This window comes from Cetorhinus maximus, chromosome 19, assembly GCF_964194155.1.
Source record: "Cetorhinus maximus chromosome 19, sCetMax3.hap1.1, whole genome shotgun sequence".
NCBI classification, from domain to species: domain Eukaryota; kingdom Metazoa; phylum Chordata; class Chondrichthyes; order Lamniformes; family Cetorhinidae; genus Cetorhinus; species Cetorhinus maximus.
In genome coordinates this window covers 68,641,417-68,655,760 of record NC_135897.1, presented here as the reverse complement: position 1 = coordinate 68,655,760, position 14,344 = coordinate 68,641,417, and the positions used below count along the sequence as shown (strand labels likewise).

Below are 14,344 nucleotides of genomic sequence, written 5' to 3'. Positions count from 1 at the left end.
TAGTTCTATTGATTTGTATGTTTGGAAACCATTCTTTTACTGGTATTAAATGTTTCTGATCTATTTATTTTGATAGGTGTGCCCCTGAAAGTCTGAAGACTCGGACATTCTCACATGCCAGCGATACCTGGATGTTTGGTGTCACTCTGTGGGAGATGTATACCTATGGCCAGGAGCCTTGGATAGGCCTCAATGGAAGTCAGGTAGTGGACTCAAACACATTCATATCTGTGTGTGCATATGGAGTTTTGAATGTCAGTCTATGTTTCACTATGCAAATGTCTATGTGTCTCAAAGGTGTCTGCACTTGTGTCCCTCTGGGTATCTTTTGGTCTGTCTCAGTAAATATTTTTAAGGTTAACCTATGTATGTGTATGTTTGTCTCCAGATACGTGTACCAAGAGCTCAGGTGTGTTTCTCTATATTGGTGCCTTTGGTTGCCTCTGCCTCAAGCATATATGCATGCAGGTGTTTTTATTCATGTGGTTCAGAGTATTTATGGCTGAGCTTGTGCATATGTAAATCCATACAGGTATGTTTGAGTATGTTTGTGTCTTGTGCAGGAAAATACAGATGACATTAGTTTTGCAGAAATAACTATTTTACTCAGTGACCAGCAAACTTAGTAATAGGTAGTCCGTGTTTGTGTATGTGATTCTGTGAATGTGTGTGCATATACACAGCCATGTTTGTGGGGCCATGATGATTTATTTATTCACCTGGCCCACTATTTCTACTTTCTAGATCTTGCACAAGATTGACAAGGAGGGTGAGAGGTTGCAAAGGCCTGAAGACTGCCCTCAGGATATTTACAATGTGCTGCTGCAGTGCTGGGCGCACAAACCTGATGATCGACCCACATTTGTGGCACTCCGAGACTTTCTGATTGAGGTAAGTTAACATAAAACAACAACAACTTGCATTTATATAGCTCCTTTAATGTAATAAAACTTCATGAGGTGCGATACAGGACTAGTATGGAAACAAAATTTACACAGAATCACAGGAGGAGATAATAGGCCAGATGATCAAAAGCTTTGTCAAAGACAGGCATGTATTAAGAAGCATTTTAGCAAAGGAAAGTGAGTTAGAAAGGCAGAGAAAATTAAGGGACGGAGTTCCAGAGTTTAGGCCCTTGATAACTGAAGGCCTGGCTACCAATGGTGTAGCGATTAAAATTGGGAATGTTCAAGGCCAGAATTAGAGGAGTGCAGAGATCTGGGGGGTTTGTGGGATTAGAGGAGATTACAGAGATATGGTTGGGGGGGAGCAGTCCATGAAAACGAGGATGAAAATTTTAAAATCAAGATGATGTTTGACTAGAAACCAATGACCAATGTAGATCAGGGGGCACTGAGGAATTGGGTGAGTGGCAGCGTTCTCTCTAAGGTGCGCGAGTGCATGGATGCGCAGCAAGCCAAAAGGTATTGCACAAACCCTCACAAGTTGTCCCGTTTAAGATAACGTGTGTGCATGGCCAGGGTAAAACTTATAAAATTGAGATGCACAGGAGGTGCATAACAAAAAAAAAATAGAGGGAACATCAGTGAGTGGGACTTGGTAGAAGATAGGATATGGGCAGTAGTTTGCAGATGGTGGAACATGGGAAGCTGACCAGGAATGTGATGAAATAGTCAAATGTAAAGGTAGAAAATGCATGGATGAAGATTTCAGCAGCAGCTAAGCTAAGGCAAGGGCGGTGTGACGGATGTGGAAATAGGCGGACTTAGTAATGTTATGGATGTATGGTAGGAAGCTCATCTTGCAATTCAATATGTCACCAAGATTACGAACAGTCTGGTTCAGTCTCAGATAGTTGCCACGAAGAAGGATGGCATCGGTGACAAGGGAACAGAGTTTGTGACAGAGCCCAAAGATAATGGCCTTCGTATTCTCAATTTTTAAAGAAATTTATGCTCATCCAATCTTGAATGTCAGACAAGGAGTCTGACAATTTAGAGATGGGAGTGGGGTGTCAAGAGACGAGAAGAAGGTAGAGCTGGATATTCTCAGGCTACGCATAGAAACCGATAATGCATTTTTGGATGATGTTGCTAAGGACAGCATGTCGATGAGAAAAAGGAGGGGCTAAGGATAGACGCTTGGGCAATATCAGAGGTAATGGTGTGGGAGCAGGAAGAGAAGCCATTGCATTTGATCCTCTGGCTGCAATGGATAGATAAAAATGAAACCAGGCAGGTGCATTCTTACCCAGCTGGGCAATGGTGGAGAAATGTAGCAAAATCTCATGGTCAGTCATGTCAAAAGCTGCATACAGCACAAGGAAGGATAGTTTGCCTTTGTCACAGCGATGAAGAACATTCTCGATAATGGATTAAGTAGTCTAAATAGATATGGCGATGAATGGCTATGCAGTTGTTCATCAAAGATGTTCAAGTCTGCATCCCTTGTACTAAGAGATGAGGGGCATACTGGCAACGATCAGGCTGAGAAAGAATAGGTACAAGGACAACAAATGTGGTGGAGAAAGTGAGACTTAGCAAATCAGTAGCTGCTGGATGCCATGACGAATGAGGCCAAAGGCTAGATAGTTGGGAATTTGAGAGTGCAATGGTAAGTGACTTGAGGATAGCTTTTTTTAATAGGGATGGCTACAAATAGGCTTAGGAGGGGGGGAGGGGAATGTAGGTAGAGAGCAACACGGAAATGATCGGAGATGATCTTATCAGTGATGGTAAAGATAGAAGTGACACGGCTGCATGAGATGACAAGATCGAGGGATGGCTATTTTTATGGGCGGGATAGTCGAGTGTTTATATAGAGGAAGAAATAGGGATAAAGGAGGGCAATAAACTCAGAAGAGAGAACAAGAAGAGTTGAGATGGAGGTTGAAATAACTGAGGATGATGAGTCGCTGAATGCAGAGGCAGGAGGAGGAAAGCAAAGAAGATAGCGGAGAAACTTAAATTGTATGGGTGATCCCGGACAAAGATTTTTGAATGAGAGATGCGAAGGGTGGAACATGGTGAGATACTCAAAGGAGGAGACATTGCCTGAAGAGTATGGGGACAGATTAAGGTGTGATTTGGAGATAAGGGCCAGGTAGGGAAACTTTATTAAGAAAGGAGGCATCATCAACCCTCAGCCATGTCCCTGTCAAGGCTATAATATCACTATGATCGTCCACAATAAGGTCATAGAAGATGGGGCTTTATTAGCAAGTGAGTGTACATTCTAGAGGGAGATACAGGGGCAACAGTGATAGCTGGTCTGCAGGTAGAATTTACAGGGTCAGAGCTGGGAGCAAAGAGAGGTACAGGAAGGAGGTTAGCGAGATTAGCCCACAGCAGACACATAGGCCGGGAAGGGCGGGGAGAGAATAAGATGAAGCAATTGAGGTTGCTGCTTGTTAGGGATTAATGAGTATCTTGATGAACCTTCCAGAGAGGGATGGAGGAAGGTATAGGATCATTTAAGAGGGAGTTAAGCCTGGGAAGGTGACATGAGAGCAGGAAAGATAATGAATACTGAAGGACTTACATGAATTTACTGAAGAGCATGTGAAGCTTTTAGAAAATAGTGACCATAATCTGATAGAATTTTACATTATGTTTGAAAGTGATTTGGTTCATGCTTAAACTAGGTTCTTAAATCTGTTCCCTCGAACTGGGGTTTGTGAGGGTGGATTTCCTGAGTGTGAAGAAAATAAAGGAGCCATGATAGCAGGAGGGGTAAGGAGAAAAGGAGAGAATGGAGAGAAGAGGTGAAATAGAAGTGATGGGCTCAGGTCCAGAATGGCAGTTAAAATGCATGAGTAGACATGAGGAAAAATTAAGCTATGTTGGTAGCGAGATCAAGATAGCTAAGTTTCGAAATACATGAGTTATAGAGAAGAGCTAACAAGTGGATGAAAACGAGATTTAAAGTCAAAGTTGATCTAGTGAAACTGGTGTTGAATTGAAGACCAGTTGTTGAGGCAGGTGAGTGGAAATAGACAATTTGATGTGCAGAACAATGAGGCATGTTTTTCTAAAAAAAAATAACTATTTTCCAAATCAGTATTAAAATAGCAATTGCTGGAGCCAAGTGTTCCATTGGTGCCTTTGGATAAATCTGACAATTGAAAATCACAAGGTACCAAATTCTACATTTGTTAAAATGATTGAGCAAAGCCATTGTTCAAACCACCAGTTCAGTTTTGAAAGATAGTAGCCGGAGACGGCAAAGAAGTTTCTTAACGATAATCTCGAATGCTTAACTTCAGCGATAAGAATAAAAACAATTCTTTGAAATGAACCAGAGCTGTGGGGTAGATTAATTGCTATGTCAATATTGATATTCATTTTGGTTACTGCACTTGTAGAGGTGATTAATGGACAGCGGCATTTGAATCCAAAAGAACGGATCTGGTCCAGCAAGTAGAATTAGTAGCAATTATTCCACTAGACAGCCCTCTCCCCAGTAGTAGAGGCGTGAGATGGCAGAGCTACCTTTAAACAAAAATAGCAGTTCAGCTGAAGAGAAACAGGATACAGTGTTATTGCAGTGACAACTGAGTAGCACCTGTAGAGGTTGAAGTTAATGGCCACCATGTTCTTAATACGGATACCATATCCACAGGGCACTCTATGCTGAAGTACTTAACCTGAAGTGAATTGCAATATCTCAAACCTATTTCAATGTGTTGGGAACTGAAGTAGGGACAAGGTGCAGACATGCCACAGCTAGGACAGATGAAAGCCAGCAATTAAGAATAGCCTGTGTCAAGAAAAGGCTGAAAGTTTAGTTAAAAATAGTTTAGCTGTCTAAGCACAGGATTAAGCTTCAGAAACTTTTATAGGCGGAAGAAGCTCAAGTCCATCAAAATGTGAGACTGCTGAGAGGCTGCCGGCTGCTAGAGTGCTGCATAGAGGCTATAGGCCAGTGGAATACAGTTTGAATCTGGAATGTGGATGTTCGGAATGTATGCATAAGTTTCAAGTTAAGTACAGAATTCTCCACAGAGCTCCCAAATGTTCAGAGTGTCTTGCTTTCTCCTTCATGCTGAGAAACGAATACACTTTCCAGGTTTCTATGGAGTTTTGGACTGGTTTGGGTGTCTCTGTTTTTGCGGATGGAAATAGTCCTATTTTTTGGTGTTAATTTGTCCTGGTTCTCACATTTCATTTGTTTGAATTGTCACACCACTGGCAAAGTAATACCTTGTCTAAGAGATTGAGTTTTGTGTCTGCAATGCTAAAAGATGTATTTGTGGAACAGGCCCAGCCCACAGACATGCGAGCACTGCAAGACTTCAGTGAAGTGGACAAACTGCAGATTCAGATGAATGATGTTATCACAGTCATTGAGGGCAGGTATGTGTGTGTGTCTGCAAATTGCAGCTGCAACAGTATTTTATTGTCTGTAAAACAATGGCATACTGCTGATCTCATCCAGCATGGCAGAAGGTTTCTGCAATTGGCCTTGGTGTCCTGGGTTAGGTGAGGAAAAGCTTCTACTGCTTTGTTCACTGTCCAGGGACCCTTGTGGGAAGAGTGCATGTAGACATTGTGTGAGGACAGGATTGGTTTCATTTGTGGTTGCCCTGAAGTTGAATATCACATCAACACTCGCTGTGAAGTTCATACATAACTGATGTAAAATTGGTCATGGACCTAATGGATATGCGTGAAATTATCCTGGCAAGGGTAAAAAAAGAGGGAAGAAACATGTCAAAGCAGGTGGCAGAGGAGAAACTTTTTTTGTTAATATGAAAACAAGCACTAACACGATAACACACTGAGGGATCAGTAAGAATTTATGGTTTTTCTCATGTTGTAAGGAACATGTCCTTCGATTATTTTCTTTGTTTATTTTTAGTGACAAAATAGAAAAGCAAAGGAATGGTGTTGTAATAATTAACAAATATTTTCATACAAAAGTTAACATTATTATTGTTTTAAATAATAAATTAACAAGGATGAAATTAACAACTTCTGTCAGTAGTACCCCTTTGGAAAATTAAATTTTGCACTAAGTGGGACAAATACATTCAACCAACTGAGTCCCAGGGACTCTATCTGCAGGTTCATATAATGCCTATACAGGAAATTGGAGGTTGCCATTGTAAGTTGAATTTTAGTTCTTTACTTGCTGAAGAAATAGTGACAAAGAATCCCCATATATTTAATTTGGTGAAAGCACCAATTTATTTGGCAGTGAATGAAAAAGATCTGCCAAGTTAAAAGTTTGATCTGTGCTGAGGCAGCTGATCTTGGTCTGCGATGGAATTAGAGTTTCTTGTCAAAGCGGTGATGAATTTATGATGATCCCAGACCAGACCCCGAAATTTTGTTATGGTCCTGGATGAGACCCCCAAATTTGTTACAATCTGGTTAGGAACCAGTTACTTTTATTTGAAAGCTAATGAAATTTGAAATCTAAATTACTTACAAAGAGAATAAAGTCAAAGGATTCCACTGTCCTAAACAAACAGAACAATTTTTACTGCACAAGAGTCAACAAAGCAATCAATACTGTCTATCTTATACTCTAACAATTAGAATTAACATGAGGTAAACATGAATTAACAGACAAACCGTTGTTGAACATACCACAAACTGCACATTAAATGGCAGACCCAACCAAGACAGGGCCCACGAATTCGTCAGCAACCCACCCAGGTGTCAGTGATCACTGTGAGTCGCAAAAATTCTTTAATGTTTGCTCTTCCTCACAAAGGATTTAAACTCCTTTCTCTTGAGGATCTATCCTTTCATTTCCCTCAACAGCAGCTCCAATTCAGACTCCTGGGCATGCCAGAAAATGTAGTCCTCTGCCTTCACACAGAAAACCCACTGAAATAACCTTGAAATACAAATTCTCCCTCAAATCAGCCAGGTTCAGCTGTGCTTATTTGGAATCCAGTGACTTCTGGAGGGAATTGCTAGCGTTTGGAAATCAGAAGTGGATAGGATTTGACTTTGCTACGATTCCCAAGACAGTTGAATAGCCTGCCAAGCCACATTGTCCAGACTCAGGCATGAAGAATGGCCATATGTGCAATGTAGCAAGAGGGCTTCTGATGATTTTGAGACCCTAACTGCAGTAGGAATTGGCTGCTTCAGGAAAAGAGCAAAAAAAAATTGGAAGTGGTGAAAGAAAAGTTGCGAGGCCGGAGTTTTTCTGCCCTTGCTGGATTTCCGATGGGAGCATATAACAACCAATTTGGAATTGGGGACTTCTAGCGCAGAATACAACATAATCCTGGAAATTCACAAATGGTTGGATATGGGTTGGGGAAAATCTCTTGTGATAAAGAGGGATTTTTCTCTAAGTTAATTATATTCCTGTAGCTCCATTGGACACCATACTGCTCTCTATATAGATTGGCACCAGCAGTTGAGTATCTTTTGACTCTAAGCTTGTTCAGTGGATCTTGGCATCAGCCTCTATCCACCCACTCATGAGTAATTTTCCACTTGTGTGACTCTGGCTTGTTGCAAATGGATTTTGGAAATGGCTTGAGGTGTAGAGTTTCTGAATAGTGTGCTGTTCCTCATGTTCACTGATCCCTGGAAGAGCCTCCAATAACCTTTCGGCGCACTGCCTACCACGGATGTTATTCTGTGTATGTGGCATGTTTTGGCCAGTAGATCAGGGCACTAGCATGTGGTTGCAGGACACAATCCACACTTAGGATATTATTATGAGGATAAAAGGCAGTCGGTGATAACTGTAAGCAGCAACTGCCAGGCTCTGCTTGTAAGGAATTGTATGTTCCCAGTATGTTGCTGCCTGGAAGAAACATTGATCAGTTCAGCGGCAAGTGGCTGAGTGCATGTTTAATGGAATGATACTCCTCATTAGCTCTACCAAGATAAAGCGGATTCTACCTCCAGCCTTCCTTTAGGAAAGGTTACAGACATGCCAGGTATGAAATAAAGAACAATGTTGCATTTATTTCGTGGCATTCTCACTCCACAAAAAAAGAAATATTCGTTGTGCAGCAGATTCCATGAAACAATTTACTGAGGTTGAACATTTAAACTCCACTGATATTCTTGATTGAAGTTTTTGTATCAGGCATTATAAACTGGGACTTTATTATCTGTATTTAGATGTGCTGTTAATGACAAAATCCTCCATGGTGTAAAGTGACAACAGAGCCAGTGCGTTGCAATCAACATGATTGCAAACATGCTGGTTGTTAAATTGATATTTGATTTCTCCATTTTGTGAAAAGTTGAGTACTTTCTGAATTAGCAATGTTCAGTAGTCAACTGAATGTCATAATCCTTAAAGTTTACATGGTGACTTTTGCCTTTGACCCTAGTCTCTTCCTCCTTACCAGATTGCATGCTAGTTTTCTATGCTTCAGCCAAGATAGTAGGACACATTGAGTTAATGTGCTTTTTCGGGACTTATGTAACAACAATTAGCAAACAGAAATCAGTTTTCTGTGGAATAGAACTGTTGCTTTCAAGCTTTATTGACGTCCTGACTATAAAGTGCTCCATCTACTGGGTATAAGCAAGAAGAAAATTGAAAAAATGTAGTTTTGGTTTTGAACTCTGAGCATGTGCAGGACAATTCAGCATTTCGTTGGTATAGGGTCTGCTTACAACATGCCAACTCTTTCCAAGGATGACATCAAACAAAAATTCATAAAGTTCCTTGCCAATAGGGCATTGTTGGTCTTATAATTTGTTATATCAACAATTGTATTAAGATTCACTAGCATGTCAAGAAAGAACATTCAAGAAATAGGAGCAGGAGTAGACCATATGGACCGTTGAGCCTGCTCTGTCATTTAATATGACCATGGCTGATCTTGGGCTTCAACTCCATTTTGCCACCTGTTCCCCATATCCCTTAATTCCCTGAAGGACCAAAAATTTGTCTACCCTAGTTTTAAATGTAGAAAATTTCAAAGATTCACAACTCTTGAGTGAAGTAATTTCTCCTCACCTCAGTCCTAAATGATTAGCCCCTTATCCTGAGACTGCGGCCCCCCTGTTTTAAACTCCCTGACTAATGTAAACAATCTCTCAGCGTCTACCCTCTCAAGCCCCTTCAGAATTTTGTAGGTTTCAATGAGATCGCCTCTCATACTTTTAAACTCCACAGAATATAAGCCCAATTCACTTAGCCTTTCATCATAAGATAACTCCCTCATAACACGGATTTATAACCCTTTCTTAAATTTGGGGACCAAAACTGCACATATTCCAGATGTTGTCTCACCAAAACCTTGTACAATTGTAGTAAGATTTCTTTATTCTTGTACTCCAATCCCTTTCTAATAAAGGCCAATGTGCCATTTGCTTTCCTAATTGTTTGCTGCACCTACATGGTAACTTGCTGCATTCCTTATACAAGTGCATTCAAGTCTATTTGAACATCAACACTTTTCACAAAGTTTCACACCTTTTTTAAAAAAAATTCTGCTTTTCCATTTTTCCACACTTCCTCACAGTACTGCAAATGCCATCTTGTTGCCCACTCATTTAATCTGTCTATATCTCCTTGCAACCTCTCCGTCTTCCCCATAGCTGACCTTCCCACCAGCTTGGTCTCATCAGCAAACTTTGATACATTACTCTGTCTCTTCATCTAGGTCATTAATATAGATTGTAAATAATGAAGCCCCAGCACTGATCCTTGTGCTATTCCTCTATTCACTGCCTGCCCAATTGAAAAAAACCCTTTTTATGCCCACTTTCTGCTTTCTATCAATTAATCAATCCTTGGGAGAGCTGTCAATTGGGAGAGCTGTCTTACAAATTAGTCTAGCAACAGTCTGACATAGTCATACTCAAAGAATCATACCTTACAGACAATGTCCCAGACACCACCATCACCATCCCTGGGTATGTCCTATCCCACTGGCAGGACAGACCCAGCAGAGGTGGTGGCACAGCGGTATACAATCGGGAGGGAGTTGTCCTGGGAGCCCTCAACATTGACTCTGGATCCCATGAAGTCTCATGGCATCAGGTCAAACAAGGGCAAGGAAACCTCCTGCTGATTACCACCTACCACCACTCTTCAGCTGATGAATCAGTACTCCTCCATGTTGAACTCCACTTGGAGGAAGCACTGAGGGTGGCAAGGGTGCTGAATGCACTCTGGATGGGGGACTTCAATGTCCATCACCAAGAGTGGCTCGTTAGCACCACTACTGACTGAACTGGCTGAGTCCTAAAGGACATAGCTGATAGACTGGGTCTGCGGCAGGTGGTGTAGGAACCAACAAGAGGGAAAAACATACTTGACCTCATGCTCACTAACCTGCCGGCAGCAGCTGCATCTGTCGATGACAGTATCGGTAGGAATGACCACTGCACAGTCCTTGTGGAGACGAAGCCCCACATTGAGGATACCCTCCATCGTGTTGTGTAGCACTACCACCGTTCTAAATGGGATAGATTTTGAACAGATCTAGCAACTCAAGACTGGGCACTCATGAGGCGCTGTGGATCATCAGCAGCAGCAGAATTGTACTCGACCACAATCTGTAACCTCATGGCCCAGCATATCCCCCACTCTACCATTACCACCAAGCCAGGGGATCAACCCTGGTTCAATGAAGAGTGCAGGAGGGCATGCCAAGAACAGCATCAGGCATACCTAAAAATGAGGTGGCAACCTGGTGAAGCTACAACACAGGACTACTTGCATGCCAAATAGCATAAGCAGCAAGTGATGAACAGAGCTAAGCGATTCCACAACTAACAGATTAGATATAAGATCTGCAGTCCTGCCTCATCCAGTCATGAAAGGTGGTGGAGAATTAAGCAACTCACTGGAAGAGGAGGCTCCACAAATATCCCCATCCTCAATGATAGAGGAGCCCAGCACATCAGTGCAAAAGATAAGGCTGAAGCATTCGCAACGATCTTCAGCCAGAAGTGCTGAGCGGATGATACATCACTGCCCCCTCCAGAGGTCCCCAGCATCACAGATGCCAGTCTTCAGCCAATTGGATTCACTCCATGTGATATCAAGAAATGGCTGAAGGCACTGGATACTGCAAAGGCTATGGGCCCTGACAATATTCCGGCAACAGTACTGAAGACTTGTGCTCCAAAGCTTGCCATGTCCCTAGCCAAGCTGTTCCAGTACATCTACAACACTGGCATCTACCCGGCAAGGTGGAAAATTGCCCAGGTATGCCCGGTACACAAAAAGCAGGACAAATTCAACCCAGCCAATTATTGCCCCATCAGTCTACTTTCAATCATCGGTAAAGTAATAGAAGGGGTCACCAACAGTGCTATCAAGCAACGCTTACTTAGCAATAACCTGCTCACTGCTCAGTTTGGGTTCCGCCAGGGCCACTTAGCTCTTGAGCTCATTACAGCCTTCTTCAAACATGGACCAAAGAGTTGAACTCCTAAGGTAAGGTGAGAGTGACTATCTGAGCATGGCATTAAGGAGCCCTAGCAAAACTGGAGTCAATGAGAATCAGGGGGAAAACTCTCTGCTAGTTGGAGTCACACCTAGCTCAGAGGAAGATGGTTGCAGTTGTTGGAGGTCATTCATCTCAATTCCAGGACATCACTACAGGAGTTCCTCGGGGTAGTGTACTAGACCCAACCATCTTCAGCTGCTTCATAATGATCTTCCTTCCATCATAAGGTCAGAAGTGGGGATGTTCGCTGATTGCACAGTGTTCAGCACCACTGACAAGAGAGAATCTAACCATCACTCCTTGACATCCAATGGCATTATCATTGCTGAATCCCCCACTATCAACATTCTGGGGGTTACCATTGAACAGAAACTGAACTGGACTAGCCTTATAAATACTGTGTTTACAAGAGCAGGTCAGAGGCTAGGAATCCTGTGGTGAGTAACTCACCTCTTGACTCCCCAAAGTCTATCCAGCATCTACAAGACACAAGTCAGGAGTCTGATGGAATGCTCTCCACTTGCCTGGATGAGTGCAGCTCCAAGAACACTCAAGAAGCTTAACACCATCCAGGACAAAGCAGCCTGCTTGCTTGGTACGCCTTCCACAAACCTTCACTCCCTCCACCACTAATGAACAGTGGCAGCAGTGTGTACCATCTACAAGATGCATTGCAGAAACTCACCAAGGCACCTTAGGCAGCACCTTCCAAACTCACAGCCACTACCATCTAGAAGGAGAAGGGCAGCAGATACATGGGAACACCACCACCTGGAAGTTCTTGTGTATGGTCAACAACACTGCAGCCACTGTGTGTTGGTGGTGGAGGGAGTGAATATTTAAGGTGGTGGATGGGGTGCCAAACATTGGGCTGCTTTGTCCTGAATGGTGTGAAGCTTCTTGAATGTTGTTGGAGCTGCACTCATCCAGGCAAGTGTAGAGTATCCCATCACAATCTTGACTTGTGCCTTTTAGATACTGGATAGACTTTGGGGAGTCGGGAGGTTGAGTTAGTTACTGCAGAATCCCAGCCTCTGACCTGCTGTTGTAGCCACAGTATTTATGTTGGAGAAGTTAGGATGTTTTCCCTAGAGAAAAGAAGGTTGTGAGGAGATTTCATAGAGGTGCTCAAAATCATGTGGCGTCTGGGCAGAGTGAATAGGGAGATAAAAATGTAAAATGCTTGATGAGTCTGGCAGGTCAGGCGGCGCCTGTGGGGGGGAGAGACAGGGTTGACATTTTGAGTCTGTGTGTCTCTTAAGTTGTGCAGACTCGAGGCATTGGCTCTGTTTCTCTCTCTGCGGATGCTGCCGGACTGCTGAGCTTTTCCAGCGTTTTCCGTTTTTATTTCAGATTTCCAGCATCTGCATGCAGCATTTTACTTTTAATTGCCAAATCTGAATGTTGCCCACGCCTCCCCGCATGTGGAAGTGCACTGCTGCAGTATCTGAGGAGTTGTGAATGGTGCTGAACGTTGTGCAATCATCAGCAAACATCCCACTTCTGACCTTAGGATAGAGGGAATATCATTGATGAAGCAGCTGAAGATGGCTGGGCCTAGGACACTGCCCTGAGGAACTCCTGCAGCTGACTGACGTCCAACAACAACAACCATCTTCCTTTCTGCTAGGTATGACTCCAGCCAGTGGAGAATTTTCCCCCCCCCGTTCCCATTGACTCCACTTTTGCCCAGGCTCCTTTATGCCAAGCTCAGTCAAATGCTGCCTTGATGTCATGGGCAGTCATTCTTACCTCACCTCTGGAGTTCAGCTCTTTTGTCCATGTTTAGACTAAGGCTGGAATGAGGTCAGGAGCTGAGTGGACCTAGCAGAACTCAAATTGGCCATCAGTGAACAGGTTACTGCTGAGTAAGTGCTGCTTTATAGCACTGTCAATCATACCTTTCTTTACTTTGTTGATGATTGAGTGTAGACTGATAGGGTAGCAACTGGCTGAGTTGGATTTGCTCTGCTTTTTGTAGACAGGTCATACCTGGGCAATTTTCCACATAGCTAGCTGATGTACTGGAACAGCTTGGCTAGGGGCCTGGCTAGCTCTGGAGAACAAGTCTTCATGCTTATCGCCGGAATGTTGTCAGGGCTCATAGTCTTTGCAGTATCCAGTGCCTTCATTCATTTTTTGAGATCACGTGGAATGAACCAAATTGGCTGAAGACTGGCATCTGTGAAGCTGGGGCCTCAGGAGGAGGCTAAGATGGATCATCCACTCAGCACTTCTGGCTGAAGATGATTGCAAATGCTTCAAGCCTTGTCTTTTGCATTGAAGAGCTGGGCTCCCCCATCATTGAGGATGGGAGAATTTTGTGGAGCCTCCTTCTCCAGTTAGTTGTCTAATTGTTCAATGCCATTCACAACTGGATGTGGCAGGACTGCAGAGCTTGGATCTGATCCGTTGGTCGTGGGATCTCAGTCCTGCCTGTTGCATGCTGCTTCCGCTGTTTGGCACACAAGTAGCCCCGTGTTGTAGCTTCACCAGGTTGACACCTAATTTTTAAAGTACATAGGAATTAGGAGCAGGAGTTGGCCACTTGGCCCCTCGAACTTGTTCCACTATTCAATAAGATCATGTCTGATCCTATTGTGGCCTCAATTCCACTTTCCTTACAACCCCCTGTACCCTTTGACGTCCTTGTCAATCAACAATCTATCTAACTCAGCCTTAAAAATATTCAATGATCCTGCCTTCAGCACTTTCTGAGGCAGAGAGTTCCATGGACTCTCAATCTACTGAGAGAAAAAAATTACTCCTCACCTCTGTGTTAAATGGGCAACACTTTTATTTTTAAATTGTGTCCCCCAGTTCTAGTCTATCCCACAAAGGTAAACATACTTTCAGCATCCACCCTGCCAAGACCCATCAGGATCTTACACGTTTCAATAAGATCATCCCTCATTCTTCTAAACTCCAATGGATACAGGTCCAACCTGTCCAACCTTTCCACACAGTACTCTAGATGTGGTCTCACCA

General features: G+C 43.0%; 1 protein-coding gene across 6 annotated transcripts in view; it reads left to right on the top strand.

The window, feature by feature from the left end:
- Nucleotides 1-14,344, top strand: part of tnk2b (tyrosine kinase, non-receptor, 2b) — a 249,597-nt gene that overhangs the window by 182,366 nt on the left and 52,887 nt on the right. For all 6 annotated transcript variants that reach the window (XM_078564023.1, XM_078564024.1, XM_078564022.1 and 3 more), the window contains 3 exons: nucleotides 77-203; nucleotides 745-891; nucleotides 5,221-5,315. In XM_078564023.1, coding sequence (XP_078420149.1) covers nucleotides 77-203; nucleotides 745-891; nucleotides 5,221-5,315 — 369 coding nt within the window. The remainder of the gene's footprint in view (nucleotides 1-76; nucleotides 204-744; nucleotides 892-5,220; nucleotides 5,316-14,344) is intronic.